The sequence below is a fragment of the Gossypium hirsutum genome, chromosome D13, assembly GCF_007990345.1.
Source record: "Gossypium hirsutum isolate 1008001.06 chromosome D13, Gossypium_hirsutum_v2.1, whole genome shotgun sequence".
NCBI lineage: Eukaryota > Viridiplantae > Streptophyta > Magnoliopsida > Malvales > Malvaceae > Gossypium > Gossypium hirsutum.
Window position 1 is genome coordinate 61076470 of NC_053449.1, and position 20256 is coordinate 61096725.

Sequence of the window (20256 nt, forward strand, 5' to 3'; positions counted from 1 at the left end):
TGCATTGTAGGGGGTGGGATGATATGTATGGAAGAAGAGTGGCAGTTTAATAATCTGTAAACAGTGTGGTTCGTTCATGAACCAAGTGGCAGTTTTTTTCTGCCAATATGTTGTGCACCCACAACAAGTGACAATAACTGCAAATTTGTGGTTTGATCACGAACCAAGTGACAACTTGTCTACAAATGTTTTTATCTAAAAATAATAGTGGTTTACCCATAATTTTTACAAAACTCAATGGCAGCTTTTATCTGCAATTATGTTATGTATCCACAACAAGTGGCAATTTATCTGCAAATCAACGGTGGTTAATCCACAACCCGGAGTTAAAAGACTGGATGAGTTCTTAGGAACTCATAGTGTGGTGTATAGCGGTGGGGTAGGACCTTTTTTGATAAACTGAAATTGTATTGCCATTCATAAGCATGTGCATATGAAACTGTGAACTCAAAAATATTATAGCAATGTGCTATGTTGATAAATCGATATAGTGAAATTGTGAATTGCGAATTGCTATACGAATGTGTTTATCCTAAGAATTGTTGTCTTCTATGCTATGCTTATTGTTCCACATTGATTATGTTGTGATTGGACGCACACTAAGCTTCTTAAGCTCACTCCCCCCTTATTTTCATCTTTACAGATAACCCACCAGGTTAGGAAAACCCACCTTATCTACATGGTGCTTTAGCAAGGTTAAGGCTATCCTTTTGTTGAGTTTTGCCTTTCGACATAGGCGTCAAGTGGTTAGGCAACACTCTGCGAGGGGTGAATATCTATCATGTATGAGTTTTCCCTCAAATTTATTTTTGGCTTAAGTATCGCTACATAATTTTGTATATGCAAGGGGTGAATAATTTTGTATATAAAAGGTAAACTATTGTTTAACCATGGTGCAGTGATGCCACTAAGGTATTATGAACAAAGTTTTCCAAGTTCGAATTCCATCGTACATAAATATATATTATGTGTGAGTTTTCTTTCAGATTTATTCTATGTTTAAGTCTTGCTATATATGATCTTGTCAGATTTATTCCAGTTTTTAGTCTGATTGTGCTTTATACGGAGTTAGTTCAATTATAGTCGCTCGGACATGTATTATTTGTGATTGTGCTGTATATATAACTATACTCGTAAACTCATTTAAAAAAATGTTAAAATATGCTTCAAGTCCATATACTCTTCGTATATTTGAAATTTATTTCTCCTACTTTTATTTTTAGAAATTTAATCCCTCTACTTTTCAAATTTAAAAATGCAAGTACAATTGCCAATACTATTAAAATTCAGTTAAATTCAGATCTATTATAAACATATATTTTTTGTTACATGACTACTAAATCAATTTTTTTTTATTTCAAAATGTCACACCATAAAATGTTAACGGAACAATTTTAATAATATTAAAAATTAAATATAAATTTTTAAATTCAAAAAATAGAAAATCTAAATATACGTAAATATAAAAATTAGGAGCATATTTAAAGAAAAAGAAAAAGAACCTTTTGAGGTGGTTGGCCGACGGAGAAAGGCATGTGAAATCACAAAAAGAAGGCAGCCAACAAACCCATAATTCATGCACCAAAAAGAATAATAATAACAATAAAGGTAAGCCTACAAAATCTAAAAGCCATATAAAAAATTAGAATGCATGCATTCTGCCGCTGCCGCTGCCGCTGCCGCTGCCGCTGCTCAACACACTCACTCGTGCCTTGTTTAATTATGGACAACCAAATTATTGGAAAATGGATTCCTTCTCCTTCCTGTCCACCATTTTTCTTTTCAAGGGAAATAGGGTTTTGGAGGAGAAAGGAAATCAAAAATTTATTCAAATAGTAATATTCAGTTTGATTCAAATTTAGTTTAGTTAATTTGGGTATTAATCTGATTTTAATTTTAAAAAAATTAAATAGAGATAAATTAAAAAACCGTTATCAACTCTAAAGAGAAATGTTTAAAGTGATATGAAAGCATATTATGGCTATGTGTCCATATTTAAGTAGAGGGGTGCTAAGGTTGAATTAGCATATTATAGCTAAACCCTAAAATTAATTAAAATAATAAAATGTGTGATCACCTAGTTCTTGTTTAATTGAAAGTTAAGCTTAAGTCTTAACCATCTAATGTGGAAAAAAGGTATAGCTATTCACATGGGTAAAGATAGGCATGCTTGAAGAATATATATATAGAATTAATACGTACACTGTCATTTACATTATTTCATAACAACATAAGAATGCTAAAGTAATAGATGCCAATACCCTATCATGGATATCAACCATATATTAAAAAGTGAGTTAGTCTAAATTGAATAAACTTTTATGGAATAAATATTCAGTTAGTATTAATGTTTTATTCAATGTTTGCTCAATTATTCTTTTATCCGCAAATGCAATATAGGCATTGGGTTCAACAATAATAATATCCCTCAACATATAAAATTCGTGGTCACTCTACCGACAGTAGAAGCTGTAAGAATTTTTTATTTGATTGACAATATTATACAGCTAAAGATATTTTAGTCATTTGTATCAAGCTCAAACTTTCTTCTTGCATGCGTGCTCCTCCAGAAGCACACACTAGAATAAAAAGTAAAAAGTTATTGGTAGCGTATTCAATTAAACAGGTGATTTTCTCGCCTACTACAGATCCCATACTCCCATCTTATATAAATAAATTGCAGGGGATGAAGGGGGCAAACAGTAACTTTGACTTCTAAATATAAAAAATATTTATATAATTCCTTTAATTTTTAGAAATTCACAACTTAATATAATAATAAATTACTTTTTGTCTTCTAAAAATCCTTTATCCATTTTTGATCTTTCAATATTTGTAATGATCGACGTTTACCATGTTTGCATTTGATGGTAAGGTATTCTATACGTACATGTAATTAACCAAAGCTGCAGTCCGTAATTTAGGGATAGAACCATAGAGGCAAGGATACATATGCATTGAATGTCATCGTTTAAGGATATATAATCATACAAACGTGTAATGATTAATTTAGTTCTCCAAGTTTAGATTTTTAATCAATTATTCAAATCGATTTTTTAACAGAAATAATAATTGAAACATTAATTTTTTAACAATATTGGCGTGACAATCCATGTGGACTGCATACCGACGTGATACTATTTTCTTATATGTAAACAAATAATATAAAAATTATAATAAAAAATCAAATTTTAGAAAAAAAAATTATATAAAGTTCATAAAAATTATAAAAAAAAATGAAATACACATAGATTGCTATGTAGGGTGTCATGTTTAAAAGTTTAACGTTTTAATTAGTATTTCCATTAAAAACACAACAATTCAACTCTTTTTGAAAGATTTGCCAAAATTAACTTTTTTTTTAATTGAAGGTCAAATTTAGCTCAATAAAAAAATAAAAACCAGTTTAACAAAAAATATAAATATTAAAAACTAAATTTATCATTACCCCTTATACCAAACAACCGAATCAAATTCCACATTCATATATGATATAATACTAACCTGCCCGATCAGTGTGTAAAAATGTTGGATATTGGCTAATTGAGTCTTAGCTCGATTGGCATGCAATGCTCATGCAGGAGAACGTGGGTTCGAATGTTTTGAAACGCATTATCTTCCTATTTATGGGCTAGGGAGGGGTTATGAGTAGTCTTAGATATTGTGTCAAAAAAATGAATATGATGAAAACATATAATAAAATTGTTTAAAAAAATGTTGGATATTGGTGCTTGAATTGATGCTCATGGCTTTGATGGAGTGATGGTACCACAATAATTAGGCCCACTCTCATTGCATTTAACACTAGTCGGGGACCTTATGACTTTCAATTGCAGATTATATATACATATAGCTTATCGATTCTATACTATCTTCTTCTTTTTTAGCAGTTTGAGATAATATAATTGTAGATGTTGAAATTCGTGTCTAACGCATCTTAGATGTAACTTCATCATAAGAATGAATGATGGTCCCAACAAAGAGATGAAAGAAAAGTAGTTATTTCGATATTTGGATCACAAATCTGTTGAATGTTATTGATTAATAATAATTGTATGAACGAAATAAAGAGATGATAGAATCTTGTAAGTTTTGAGATTGGAATCCTAAATATGCTTAATGTTATTTTGTATTAACAGAATGAAGGAATAAGAGAATGATTGTAAAGTTTGGGATTCGGATTCTGGAATTATTGAATGTCACTTTATAAAAATGATTGTATGAATCAAATGAAGAGATAAGAAAAAGGTTATAAATTTTAATATTCAAATCACGAATCCGTTGGATGTCGACCTCATAAGAATTATTGCCTGAAGATAACATAATATTCTAGATGTTGAGATTGTAATTTCAAACACATTTCATATGAATAATTGTATGAACTCATTGAAGAAATATGAGAAAAAAATGCCACTTTCTAAAAATTATTCTTAATGGTATAATAAGCTCTTGAAGTATTTTCATAAATTCAATTAAGTCTCTTCTAATTTTTTGCATTAATTTGAGATTTCTCACTCACAAAGTTCATCAATTAAGACCTTTAGCCGTTAATGTGATAATTAACGACTGCTGAATCAACCATTATAACGATGTCATGATGATCCACGTCAACAAAAATAAAAAATAAAAATCCAAATGAACTTGGAAGGAAGTTACGTTTTCATCTTTCCCCCTTTGTTTTTAGATCGATGAAATTTGAAAATTTTCAATACTCGCGCAGAGCATTTTAGGTTTTTTATGTGCTTGTGCTTTCATCTATAAAAAGAACAACGCTTTCAACAATTTTCTCAAGCTTATAATTAAAATTTTGTGTTTTATATATAATATATAAATAAATAAAAGAAACATATAATTAAGAAAACTAGATACGCTAAACTAGATTATGAAAGTCGACGTTAATGGGAGTTGATAGAGAGAGTAAAGTTAAATCCGACAAACTTATCAACTGACATTTTCTTTCTTTGTCTCCTCTCCAATTCTGAAAAGATTCAATAATGAAAACCTAATACTAAACTCGACACCTGCAAATATCGAACTACTCCTAAAAAATGTATTTCAAAAAATAATTTTTGAAGGAAGAAATAGTATAAAATTTTCCCAAGTCAAAACACCTATTTAATACAATACAATTGAATTTCATTTAACTTATTTAAAATACAAACAAAAATTTGATCATCGGGTCCACTTACTAGTTTGTCCATATATGGAGGGCCAATCAAGCAATTGTCTTTAATTACAGGGTTCAAACTTCAAATACATAGCTGCCATGGCATGTGGCATTGTAATGTGGGGGCAAAAATGGTGAAGGACAGGAGTGGACCTATATGGGTTATTGCTGCTTGATGCTCACTCCTAGTTGCCCATGTGTAATTTAATGTCATTCAACTATCCAACATACTACCTTTCTCAAAGTCAAATAACTATCCAACACAAATTTCCTATTACATATATAGGTGTTAAGTGGTTTGGGTTGGATTTGACTCGAGTTGAGCTTAAAGTCATGTTTATTTTATTAAAGAAATTATATTTTTTGATATTTGGATGATTTTTCGTTAAATACTTTTTATTAATAAAACAAAGTTTCTAATATTAAATGATTTTATTAATATTATATTAATAATTTATTATATATTATTAAATATAAATATGTATGTTTAATAATATATTGGGATCAATATTCTATTTTTATAATATTATTATTTAATTCAAATAATTAAATATTACAACTAAAATGCGGACTTTTAAATATATATAATATGGTTGCAAGTCAAACAACATATTTTAATCTTATAATATTATATTAAAAGTTTCAAAAATATAAATTTGAGATATTATCCACTTTTGGAATAGTAAGGTCCAACATTCACTTCTCACAAAAATCAAAGCATTCAAATCATCTTCATAAATTTCAATTCCATCAATTGATTAAACTTAAAAGACCAAAAAGTTTTAATTTTGGAATTAAGATCAATATATTCTAGAGTTTCACCCTGGATTAATCATAATTATATAGCCTTTTATATTATTTTTAAAATTATCATTTTTTTGGTATTCTCCATATCTGTTTTGTTCAGGTTCGGGGTTCCTGGCTATTGCTCATGACAATATCGTTTGCAATGTTTGAACATACATTTTTAAAAAAAATATATAATGTGTCTTACCACTACACCCAACACTTTTTAATTTAAAGTTATTATTTTAAGATAATATAGAATAATTATATCACCATTCCCAAAAATGATTCTCTCCCTTTATATTTTTTATCCTAACTTGTTGTTGGTGCTACATTTTCTAATTATATTTGTATATATATATAGAGAGAGAGAGAGAGAGATTTGCATTTCATAGAAAAGTTCTATGCTGCATGTTTGAATTTGGGATGGGCTCATATTTCTTACCTAATCCCAAGGAATTTATGCATACAATATTCAATAAATATATACAAAAATCAATTTAAGATTTTTAACATGTAACATCACAAATAAATTTAAATTTGATGCAAATTATATATTTAATTTTCATATGCCATTTTCGTTTAATTATTTCGCGATGTGAAAAAGAAAATAAGTATAATTATTTGTTTTTCTTCAAAATAAGAACTTTTAAATTAAAATTAAAATCTAAATAAATAATAATTCACATATCATTTTATTAAAAAATTTATCATCAAATAAGTAATCTTAAATTAATAATTAAATATCTATAAAGCAACAATTAACCAAAACCCTACCATGGGACTAAGAAGCCTAAATCCAGTTTTTATTGGGCCTATTCTTGCCCAGATTTTTGGTCCATTTAAGTAGGCTTTTATTTTCATTCATCATCATGTATAAATTAGGCTTAATTTACAATTATTTTCTCCTCTTAATTGTAATTATCTAAACAAATGAAAATATAATAAATTCCCGTTGATATTAACCGTCGAATATCCATTATAGGAATTTACATTATTCACGTTGATATCATATTTAAACTACTAAATTTACAAAATAAATTCCCTTTTTACTTTGTTAGATAATATATTTGATTATTATTTATTTATTTATTTATTTATAAAATGCAAAAAATATATATATTGAACTCAAATAATTAGAATATCTCAGCACACAATTTAATAATATTAACTGGCAAAAGTCATCCAAAATACGCTTTATGATCATCCTCTGTTCCTTCTAAGCTTCAGCAAATAGCACCAAATCGTCAACAAAAAACATATGAGAAACACTCAGTCCGTTACCTTGCTAAATGGGTTCCCAACTACCCTCCTTCACCTCATAACTTATAGATCGAGCCAGTTGTTTCATACACAACAAATAAATAAGGGGACAAAGGATCACCTTGTTGAATTCCTCTAGATGGTTGAAAGCTCTTTGTCATTGAACCATTCCACAATATTTGTGTCGTTACTGAAGTCACACAGTGCATAATCACTTTTCGGAGGCCCTCTGGGATTTCAACGTCTATCAAGGTATCCTCGATGTAATTCCACTCAAGTCGATAGTAAGCCTTCTCAAGGCCAATTTTCAGTGCCATCCACCCTTTATGCCCCTTTTTATTTTCTTGGGCATAATGATATTATCTATTCCACAATACTCCTACTTGGTACAAAGCTCGTCTGATTAGGAAGTACCCATCTGGGCAAGAATGGTTTCAATCTGTTCACTCTGACCTGAGTGACAATTTTATACAACACAGTGCACAAGATGATGGGTCGAAAATGACAAAGTTTTAGGGCGTTCAATTTGGGAATTAACACAACCAGTGTTCGATTAATCCAACCAACTAAAGTGCCTCCCGACATGATACAACGTACAAAATCACAGACACTACGGCCTACGATATCCCAATTCTTCTGAAAGAAAACCGCATGTAGGTCGTCAATCCCGGGGCTTTAAATGGATGCATTTCGGAAACCACATGATGCACCTCCTCATCTGTGACTTGTAACTCTAAACTTTCCATCTCTAAATTGCTCAGCCTTTCAAAACCAGCCCTCGTCCCCCAATCACGTGAATATCTAGCATCACTTTTAAAAAATGCTTTATGATAATCGATAGCCATCTTTTGCAATATCTTATGATCCCCACACCACATTCCATCCTCTATTTTCAGCATATTAATGCAATTTGCTCTATGCCGCTTGACAGTAGAAGCATGGAAGAGCCTTGCATTCCTATCACCACTCTCAATCCATGAGCTCGAGATTTTTGGAACCACAAACTTTCCTCCTGCTCAAGAACCAAGTCCAACTCCGTCTTTTATTCTTTATCTAACTCCACCAGAAAAGTCGAATTAGCCCGATCAAGTGCCTCTTCAATCCCTCGAATTCGAGCTAGAATGTAGTTCATTTTTCGACTCCATAACATTATTCCGGAATAAGTCGATATTAGCAATTATTTCACCATCAGTCCTCCACACATTATTAAGGAACTCTTTGAAATTCTCATGAGCTTGCCAGGCAGCAATAATATCGGCCGATTATCAGAGCCAATACGTTCCAAATGTCAAACCTGTTAAAGCCTGTTATTTATTATGGTTTATGTACAAAATTTACTACAATGATAAAAAAAGAAGGGTAAATTCTTATAAAAGAAATATTTCAATAAGAATGTATCAATCAAAATTTTATGATATATCACACATTATCCCCCAAGTGTTATCTTCTTTAAACTAAACCTTCCTTAAAAATAAAAGGTAAACTACCTTTAAAGTCTCTAAACTATTAGTAATTTTACAATTTAGTCATTAAATTATTCAAAAGAAACAAATTGTACACTAGCCTATTAAGCTTCTAACGTACATTAGATGTGAGGATTGGTAAATTTACAATTTGGTCACTAAAAATATTAGTAAGTTTACAATTGGACCTAGTCGCTCTAAAAAAATTAATTCTTTCAATGAAAATATTATTAAATTATATTAGAGTGATCAAATTTTAAATTTAGTAATAGTTAATAGTTAAAGTGAACAAATTATAAATTTATCCATCTCCACATCTAACGTCTTTCAGGAACTTAATGGGCCAGAGACTCACTCGTAACTTTTGAATAATTCAATAATCAATTTGTAAATTTACTAATAGTTTAATAACATTGGGTATAATTTACCCAAGAATAAAAATGTTGACATTTAAAACACGTTCGTCATTTCGGATAATGCTGAATACATATTTTGGCTTAGCCTGGATTGAAAGTTTGAAACCATAAACAACGCGGCGGCCATCGGATCGGAAGTGTGGGAGTGGTGAGCGGTCAACGACAGTCCAACGCGGTGCCTGCCGCATCGACTGTTCAAAATTGGCGAAATTAAAACAAAAAGACAGAAGCAGATAAGGACACCGGCTGGACCACTGGGGAGATAGATGAATCCAAAGACAGCACCTTACGGCATGTCTCTACAGACTAACAGTACGCGTTTACATTGACAGCACGTTTGGTTCGCTGTATTGGATTAGAGGTGTATTGGATTAGAGGTGTAATGGAATAGAGGTGTAATGGAAAAGCTGTGTAATAGCAAATCAACTGTTTGGTTGAATGTAATGGAATAGAGGCGTAATAGTAATCCTGTGTTTGGTTGAGTGTAATAGAGGTGTAATAGCATAATGAAAAAACTAAAATGACTAGAATACCCTTAGCAGAAATTTGTTTTGGTAAATGATTATTGTTATTGTTATTTAAATTTTAATAAGATTATTATTATCAATAATAAATAATTTAATCATATTTAAACATAATTATTATTAAATATATTTTAATTAAAATATATAATTTAATAAAATTCTTAAAAATTAAAGACTTTTTGACACTTGCGAAGGGTTGCAAATCTGGTTTTTACTGCTGCTTGTTCTCTTAAGATGATTAATGCCATGTAGCCTGCATAATAATCAGCTTACTGTTGAATCGAAAAACCAAAGCTTTTACCAGTTTGATTCCCAATTTTTTTAGCCCAAGGAAAACTAGCTTATGTTTGCAAGAGAGATCTCAACGGCCGAAACACAGGTCAAGCAAAACACCAAACTCATATTTCATGCCATAGTATAATCAAAAGATATTGGGAAAACCAAATACAAAGCCTCAGACGCCATAAGAATTAATAAAGAACAAAACCAGATTTAGTTCATCACAACATGAAATGTCAAACACTTGCATGGAGTTTTTTTTTCTTTACACGAAAGTAGTATCATCACCCTGTTCGTATTCTATCCAACAGATCAACACTTTTGCGAGCTCTTTCCAACTGATGGTCAACGTTTTTCCGGGACTTCTCATGGCAATCCACACTCCTTCGAGACTTTTCCAATTGATCGAAAGAGATTCTTAGCTTTTCTAGCTTATCCAAATTATTAGACTGGTTTTTCAACTTCTCAGGCCTGTCAGTGCTCTTCCTTGGTTTCTCCCTTCGATCAGTACTCTTACTTTAAACCTCAAATGCATCAGTACTTTTCCGAGACTGCTCAAATTGGTCTGTGCTTCTCCTAGAACTGTACCTTTGAGAAGGAGATTTCTCAACAGTTGATATGAACTTCTTGAGATGTCTTATATACTCAGGGTACTGCTCTAAATCACAGTGGTTCCCTCCTTTAAGCCATAGAGGTTCATACTTCTCTTTGCATAGTTCCCAGAGTTGCTTTCCATGGGAGCAATCAACAACTTCATCCGAAGTTCCCTGCACATTGATATAAACAGACTGGTCTCAAAAGCCATAACTGGTGGCCTATGAAATCATTTTCGCCTTCTATGAGGTAATTTGCAAACAATATTCTATGTGGTAGTCATTTACTAGTTCAATAAATGAAGACAAATACAAAGGAAACCTTGACAGTCAAATCTTATAAACTATACTGACACAGGTATGAGAATATGTCTCTCTCTCTATATATGGAAAAGCAATATAGCACACGTACTCGTATTGGATTTACTCTGGAGTTTGAGTAAAATAGATCAAATATTTTTATGCACTATGAAAGTATAAGGAAGCCAACAAATTGAAAATTTTGATCATAATCCGGAATCATGCATTAAATTGAATATAAGGATGAGGATAACTAACCTTAAATACAACCTACAGAAGATTTACTTGACTAAGCAAAAGGAGCCAAGAAAACTAAATTTCAGAGATAATAACCATATCTTTTACAGAGAGATAACTTTAATTTTCCTTTCCTTTCAAAACAATATGTTTATTTTATATACCTTTCCAGAAGATTGTCCGTATCCAGAATAGTCATAGCTGCAGAATATCACAGAAAATCTATTAGAAACCTATACACCCTTAGTTTATTTAAGGAGTAGCTAAACTGAAGTTTCTTCAACGGATAAGAAACATGCACAAAAAGGTCATTCCAAGACATCAATCATAATTCCTAGAGGTATGAACAAACAAATCCATCATTTCTCCCTTTGGCATGGTGATAGCTTCTTGCACCAGACGGTAAAATATTCACTTAAGGCTAAATGAAAATGATGAAACCTTAATTGCTAGCCAATGAAGACCAATTTACCAGGTTAAACTAGCAATTCTTGGTTATCCAGATTCTTTACTTTTTTACAAAAGTAAATGTACTCAACACATATTCAGATATGGTATTGGCATACAGTCCTTGAAAAAAACATAGAAAAATTTAAGCATAATCGTTGTAACATAGTGGCAATGTAATGGTAATTAACTATAAAGTATCAAGATGAACAAGACTAACAGCAAGATCTAATCCGTCTGATTTCATCTAAGCTAACATAAAAGCAATGCAAACCCATAAACTGATTTCCATGTTTAATATCTAGCAACATCATCTCCCAGAAGAAGATCGTTCAGCTCCTTTCCAAATTAAATCACACTGTTAAAGGAACCAAATAGCCAATAAAGTTTGCATACCACCAAACATATCTAAATTTTCCATCTAATATCACCCACTCAAAGCTCCTTTCACATAGAAATCTCCATTTCTAGTCGATTCAATGAATTCAAGAACTAAATGGGAGTTTTGGTGTGCGGCGCAGATAGGGTTGGGAGGAAATGGGGAAGAGAAATTAGTCACCGAGACGAGAAGAAATGATGAGGACAGATAATCAACGGAAGCAGTGGGAAATGGGAGGAGAAATTTCGAGGACAGCAGAGGAGAGGGTCGGGTAGGGAGGGAGGGTAAAACAGAGAGATGGGGAGGGAAGCCGGACGCAATAGCTATTACAGCGAATTGGGAAGGGATTAGAAAACACGACAATTTGGGGATTAGGGGCGTAATGTAATACGCGCGTAATACCTATTACAGCGAACCAAACGCCGGAATAGGGGCGTAATGTATTACAAGCGTAATCGGGGTGTAATGGATTGGGTAATACACTGAACCAAACGCTCTCTGAATGTTTCCAATAAAAAGGATTTCCACATGCTCAAGGCCCTCCCAAGTTGTACCCCGAAAAACAACAATACAACTCGTCTTTGTTTTGCTTACCGTTATATTCCGTAAAATATGCGAATCAACGGTGGATCAATTTGCCCCCAAATATATTATTATCTGTAATTAGGGACCAAATCAGAAAAAAATTTTAGTGGTCAAAATTAAATTGTAATTTTTAGGATAGTAAAGGTACAATTTTACTATTTTAATGGCCTATATTTTTAAAAATTTTAAATGACTAAATTATAATTTTATCATTTTTAGGGGGTTAAAGTGTAATTTTATCTTTATTATTTTAAAATTAAAAAAATTTAAAGGGCGTAAATAAAAAAAACTCCATTTTAGGGGGTCGAGGCCCTTGCTAGCCCCCTAGTTACGCCCCTAGGTGTAATATCATATCAAACTTGTTATTTTTACATATTACTCATAAAACATCAGTTAATAGATTTAACGGTTGTTTATTGTATTAAAACTGAAATTTCGAAATTCAAAAAACATAACAATTAAGAATAATACTGATGGAAAACATGGATTAAATCTACATATTTACGCATAATAGAGGACTAATAGCAGAATTTAGCTTAACAGATTTAATTGTTACTGTTTGGTCACGACTAAAATTGACAAATTCAAAAAATACATGGATTGAAATTGATTAAATTAAAGTATATATACTAAATCCACAACTTACATAAAGTATAAGTTCTAATAGCAAAATTTGACAAAAAAATGCCTAGATTCATTTTAAAAAAATAAAAATTTAAAGGTATTAATGTCTTTTAATAATTTTATATGTTTTTTAAATTAAATATTTTAAGGAAAAACTATAAAAATGTTTTAAAATTAAAGGTATCACAAATTAAATATTTTTAAATTAAAGGTATTTAACGTCTTTTAAGAAAAAAAATATAAAAATAGATAAATTAATTTTAATATTGTTTATAAATTATAAACTAATATTATTTTTAGATATTTCTTCGGGACAAATTGTATGTTACTTATTATATCTTTGTCATAATATATCCCACGTTGTTGTGATCATCCCGGGCCCACTATCCTAGGCCAAAATGACCGGAACATTCGGTAAAAAAGATAAAAAAGTACATAACGACTCACCTCCACGTGTCTATCTTATCCGTTACCCCACCTTCCCCTCACTCTTTACCCTTTATTGCATCAGTGCAACCTCTATAAATTCCTCGATCTCCATTTCAACTATTTTCCAGAAATTTCCCAAATTCCAGAAACCCTAATTTCCTCTCGATAATCCCTTTAAATCAAGCGTTTTCAATGGCTACTAATCTTCTCACTTTTCGTCCCGCCGGAATTTACGCCAGTGCTATTCCCGGTCATACAAAACAGGACCCGAACCGCGGGAAGAGTAATCCGTCACCTTCTTCCACGAACTGGTGGGGACCGCTGTTTGGAATGTCACCAGAGCCCGACTATTTCGACTCCGATAACAAAACCGATTTCAAAGAGAAAAGAGAAGTCGAACCGGGAACGGATACGGCACAAAAGTCGATTAGATCGAAGTTTTCTCCGGGAAGCTTCACGGAGGAGAAGGCAAGGCAACTCCGTATGATGACTACGAACACGTCATCGTTTCATGACGCTATGTACCATTCAGCTATCGCTTCTAGACTCGCCTCCGATTTCAAGGATCGTTCCGATCTATGAATCGCCGGTGATGCGGTACTATATTTGAATCTTTCAATCTTTTTTCAAAAGTTAGAAAATATAATATTGTTAATGTCAATGTAAGATAGTGATGGCCAAAAAAAAATGTAATAATCAAACGTTGATGTATATAAAATAATTTTTCAAATATTTATTTTGTTAGCACTTGAAAGTTGATTTTAACTTTAAATTAAACAAAAGAAAGATCACGAGGATGTGCCATGTTTTATCTTGTTTCGATTCCGCCGTTGACTGACTAGTTTTTAGCTTAGATTGATTATTTAAACATTTAAGGAATATACTGGAATTCTCCAAGTTGACGAATATACTGTATAAGAAAATCTTAAAAGAGGAATATGCTTAATTGAGATTATATTGATTTGCTAATCAAGTGATCTAGTATCTGTATTATACATTTTTAAATATTGTTATCAAATAATAATTGTTCGTACAGGATTATGTGCTAATTTATGTTATTAGATATTGGTAAGATTTTTCTAAGATTTTGAGTTTGAGTCAATCTTAATAATCTTGTTAGGATAGAATTATTCTGTATGGATAAATTCAAGTCATGTCATAGATTCTTTATCCGTTTCTAAGGTTTTTTTTTCAAATTATTCTTTTTAAGACTATTATATATTTGAATTTGGGAGTAGATTAATCATAAATTTATCACGTATTTGTGCATTTTATCATGTTACAATCATATTAAATAAATTGAATAGAAAATTCAACTATTTTAAAGATGGTCAAATTTATCTGATTTAATTGATTTAATTAAATAAATAATTAAAAATAAAAAATTCAATTTAACCTGTTGTCGAATTAATCAGCACTTGGATCCATACTTTTTAACTAGTTTCTGGTCCGACAAAATTAAAACAATTAGGAGAACTTTACGTCGTCAGCCTAATTATTCACCTCTTTTAAATTATTGTTGGATCTTCACAGAACGAAAGAGAGTGATGGCATCAATAGAATCTAACTCTTGAACATTGAGATACTAGCTTGCTCTTTAATATATTCATATCATATTTATGTTTTTTAGACCATATTTTAATTACTTTTATCTGGTGTTCAGATGGTATACCTTTATCATGTATAATATTATTTGCAAAGTGGATGTAGACTCATTTATGGGTTGGGTTGGAAAGATTTACTCGAAAAGTGCAAGAGTTTGGGTAAAAATTTAAGTCTAAAAATAAGCTTGAGTAAAAAAATAAGTCTCGTTTAAAAAACAGGTCGGGCTCAGGGAAGGCCTTTTTGGCCTCTAGGATAGCTCAGCCTGGTCTGGCCCGATTTCACAAAAATAAAAACAAAAAATACTGTTTTTTTATTATTATTTTGTTGCTATTTTCTCTCTATTTTGTTAACATTTTACTATTATGTTGCTACTATTTTATTGTTATTGTTTGGATATTGTATAACTCTTATTTTATTGTTAATTTTATTACTATTTCTTATTTAAGTATACTTTTTTAATTTGTTGGAAATATTTATTTTAATATTTTTAGTATTTTTGATGTATTACATATTTTTTAAAATTTTAATATAGGTAAGCCGAGCCCGGGTTTCAACATTTTTATTCAGGTCGAGTTTACGCAAAATTTTAATTCTATTTTTTAGATTGAATTGGACTCGAACTTAATAAACGTATCTAAAATTTTGGTTGAATCCATTCTGGTCTAGCCCATAAACATCATAGGCATGATAGTATTAGGAGGATAGTTATTAAATTAAAAACGTGGTGATAAAGAAAGCAAAAGCAGACGCTAAGGGAAGCGAAGTGTTGTGAAAACTGTGGTCCAAGACCACCGCGGGCAGCCACTCGTTTTCTGTTTCCTATGTCCCGTTAAATCCAAGCAACCGACAACTTAAAAGACATATGCATAAATTCTAAGATACAAATGGGTGTAAGTATTATTTTAAAGTTTTTATTTAAGTTATTAGATTGTTAAAATTGTTTTTTTTTCTATATCGTCTGCACCAATTGAAGAAGATAGTCTAGGTTTTTTTAATGAAACAATTTTAAATTGTTATGAATTTGCAAATCCAATTCCAAATTCAAATAACTTTTTTCTCTAATCATCAACACTAACCGTCGGGTCGATTTGGATCTAAGGTATGTTATTCTACTCATCGATGAGTATTGATCTATTGTATTGATCGTTGAATAATCACTTAGAGCTCGCTAGCAAGATTTATTTAAAAAAAAACTTAGCAACGTAATGACTTAAATAAAATATTTCGAAAAGTTTAGTGACTTGAATGAAAATTTTTGAATGATTCAATAATAATTTTATAATTTTCTTAATTAAGTGATCAAAACATAAATTTATTAATAACATGGTTATAGTATATACATTTTATTTTAGTTGGAATGAGACATGGAGATAAGCAATCAATGAAGAAGGCTAAGGAGTGGGCAAAGGAAAGATGAGGACATGAGTTTTACTTTAGTTGGCCTAAAAGTTTGTGCACCAAATAAATAATATAATGCTAATATTAAATAAAAGAAAACATATTTTGTTAACTTTTTTTTAAAAATAATATGTAAGCGTAATTTGATTTGGACAAAATTTAAGCTCATGTTTCTAACTTAGGTAATTGTGTATTATATTGTTATCATATATGATCCCGCGTGCAAATCAAAAATAGTATTGGGTTTAGCTTATTAAGGGAAGACTTGGTTTGGGATCAAATATAATTTATAGTTGTTTAAGTTTGGTTGGGTCTGAAATATAAGTTTAAAATTTCACTTAAATTTGTCGATATTTATAAGTAGTTAATTTAATTAAGTCCATTTTAAGCCGTCCAAATTCTTTTTATTTTTAAAAAGTTATATTATTTTTAACATTTAATAATTTTATATACTTTTTTCATTTATTAAAAAAATTATATATAAGCATCTTAACAATTTTTTTTATATTATAGCATTGTATATTATTATATATTTAGTTTTTATGTGTTATAACTTATATAATTTATAAAGAAATAACATAATATATTATAAATATAGAAAACAAGCCAGACTAGATTAAGTTTGGGCCTTGAATATTCAAGAATATTCAAGTTCAAGCTTGATCCATATTTTAAATACACTTATTTTTTTTATTGAAGTTTATTTTTTTAATCTAATCTTTTGTCTAAACCATCATAAATTTCGAGTAAACCTTTAGACTTTAATAAATAGCTTGAACATGAACAGGTTTATTTGAGACAAAATAAACCATAATTAAATCTATCAAAAGATTGGATTGTTTAGTTGATTCAGTAAACCTCCAAGTATAAAGCATAATTCGTATTTTTATTCATATCTAAATATATATTAAATAAAATTATATAAATTAATAAGTGTTGGATATAACGATAAGACACGTCACATTCTCAAGTGTTGTATTTGATAAATCGATGATAGTTTTTATTTCATTGATTTTTTAAAAATTTTATTTCACTAAGTAAAAGATAGAACCCAAATGGATGGGATTGAGTAAACATAGCATATATACTAATATAGATGATTACTCATTGTATATGATATTGATTTACCCTACTATGCTTTCCTTTGTATTCCAAACAAGTATGGACATGGTGAAGAATTAGGGGGGCTACCCCTCAAAACTACTCCCTTACCCTGTCTCTTCTTTAAAAATAGTAGACGTATAGGATCCTGATTCAGGAAAAAGCAAATTGAAGCGGATTTCACTCTAATCAAGGTCAACACATAATTCTATCACCAATTAAAAGACATCCCGATTTAGTAATATTTAGATCTCATTTAAAAATGTATCACAAATTAATTCATTTTTTAAATTTTAAAATTAATAAATTTAGTGAACTTAATTTAATAAATTTCGTTTTATCCCTGCATGTATTATAAATTTTAGCAAAAATCTTTCTAAGTGTTGTAGGTTTACTAGCGTATAAAAGCCTACCAATGGCACTAACAATGGTTGATGCCAAGAAATGACGACTCGACGTTTAACGTAAAAAATGTTCACATAAAAAAGGTTTAATTAATTTTTTAAAAATTAAAAAAACCAACTAATAATTATAAAATAATTTAAATTTTTTTATTAAACCTCGGATAATTTTTCAAGTCAAATATTATGTTGATAGTTACATTAAGAGTGTAAACGAGACTTGACGTCCGTAAGTTATCTGAGTTCGACTCTAAAAGAATTCGAATTTGATTCGATAATTATCAAGCTGAGCTCAAGCTCGAGCCAAATTCATGCTTAGTAATACTTGACTTGAATCACTCGTGACCCTTATTGTAACACCCTAAACCCGGTTTAAACGTTATGACCGAATCTGGCGATGTCACATTGTAACACCCCTTACCTGTATTCGACGCCGGAATAGGGTACGAGGCATTACTAGAAGACATACATTTGTATACGTATTAAAACGAGTTGCAAAATTTCATCCGAATTAAAACTTTTAAATTATTAACATGCTTTTATAATTCTTTACAACATATCCTCGAAATATTATATTCATAATAAATAGGGCCTACGAGACCCGATATTTACTCATGTAATTCAAAGCTTTATTTCCATTTCATTCAATTCACAATTTCTCATGTTCACAATTCAAATCAATTTCTCAATCCAATATATATATTTCAATCATCTAATAATATAATTTAAGTTACACAAACTTACCAAGCTAAATTGCAGAAATACCAAAATTCAGGGACATTTTGGTAATTTTCTATTTTCCTCGAATTTCCACCCAATCTTGATATAAATTAATATTGCATTCAATTTATTAATTTAAATAATAAAACAATTTATTTCATGCAATTTGGTCACTTTTTGATATTTTTACAAATTTACCCTTAAAATATTACTTTTATTCAATTTAGTCCCAGAACCTAAAACATGCAAATTAGCCATTTTTAATGAAAACTCATCCTAGTTGAATAATCATATATTTTCCTCCTCCTCCTCCTCTCCATTCCACTTCCTTAATGTATATAACATGCTTATATGTAACATTATCTATAATTTTACTATTTATTTATTTGTTCATTCAAAGCTGTCCACTTGAGTCATTGTCACAAAATTATTTATATCTTGAGCTATGTAACTCCGAATTGAGATCCGTTAATTTTATCTGAAACTAGCTCACATATCTTCTTAATATAAAATTTTCAGAATTTTTGGTTTAGCCAATAAGTACAGATTATTCTTTAAAGTCATCCCTGTTCTACTGTCTGACAGTTCCGACCCTTCTTTGCTAAAAATTAATTATCTCCTCGTACAGGATTCGGATGATGTTCTCGTTTATTTTTCTTGAAAATAGACTCATTAAGGATTTTAAACATATAAATATAAGCCCATAATTATTTTTCTCCAATTTTTTTATAATTTTCCAAATTCAGAACAGGGGAACCCGAATTCATTCTAACCTTGTCTCACATAATTTATTATATCTCATGATTTACAATTCCATTACTTGCACCGTTTATTATATGAAAAACTAGACTTAATAAGATTTAATTACATTTTTTTTCATCCTCTAATTCGATTTTCATAATTTATGGTGATTTTTCAAAGTTAGCATATTGTTGCTGTCCAAAGCTGTTTTAGTGCAAGATGTTTATTACCATGTTTATAACACCCTTATTTTCTTTCTCTACACTATTTCTCATCACTTTCTCTTATTTTCTCTTCACTAACATATCAAGAACATAGGACCATATATAATAAAACCCTACATTAACATCAATTTCATACTTTTTCAATAATATCAAACTCAAAAATATATTGAAATCTTGATGTTCTTACCTTGTGCTAATGATTTCAATCTTTAACTTGATTTTCTCTCTTCTCCAGCTTCTATTTCTTGAATCTAACTTGATATTCTAGCTCCCCATAGTCTCCTTATTATTTTTCTCGCTTGGAAGCTATGGAAATTCTTTTGATTTCTAAGTGAAAATAGTGATTATTTTGGTAAAAGGACCAAATTGTAAAGAAAGCAAAACTTTCTTTCTTCTCTTCTCTTCTAACGTTGGATGCATGGGAAGAAGATGAAGATTATCATCTTTCCTTCCATATATATATGCTAAATAGAATAATAATAAAATAATAAAATATCTTTTAAAATCAAATTAAAATATTAATAAACTAATATTTATTTAATTAATTAATCTAATATCACCAATATCATCATTG

The 20256-nt window shown here is 30.2% G+C and overlaps 1 protein-coding gene across 1 annotated transcript; it reads left to right on the forward strand.

Moving 5' to 3' along the window:
- Nucleotides 1-13589: 13589 nt before the first annotated feature.
- On the forward strand, nucleotides 13590-14224 carry LOC107891096 (uncharacterized). The gene has a single exon (XM_016815748.2). The coding sequence runs from the start codon at nucleotides 13685-13687 to the stop codon at nucleotides 14072-14074; it is 390 nt and encodes a 129-aa protein (XP_016671237.1). The 5' UTR covers nucleotides 13590-13684; the 3' UTR covers nucleotides 14075-14224.
- Nucleotides 14225-20256: the final 6032 nt, after the last annotated feature.

Bases quoted from the DNA above. Each gene is read 5' to 3' on its own strand.
- LOC107891096 (XM_016815748.2), top strand. From the start codon at position 13,685: ATGGCTACTAATCTTCTCACTTTTCGTCCCGCCGGAATTTACGCCAGT.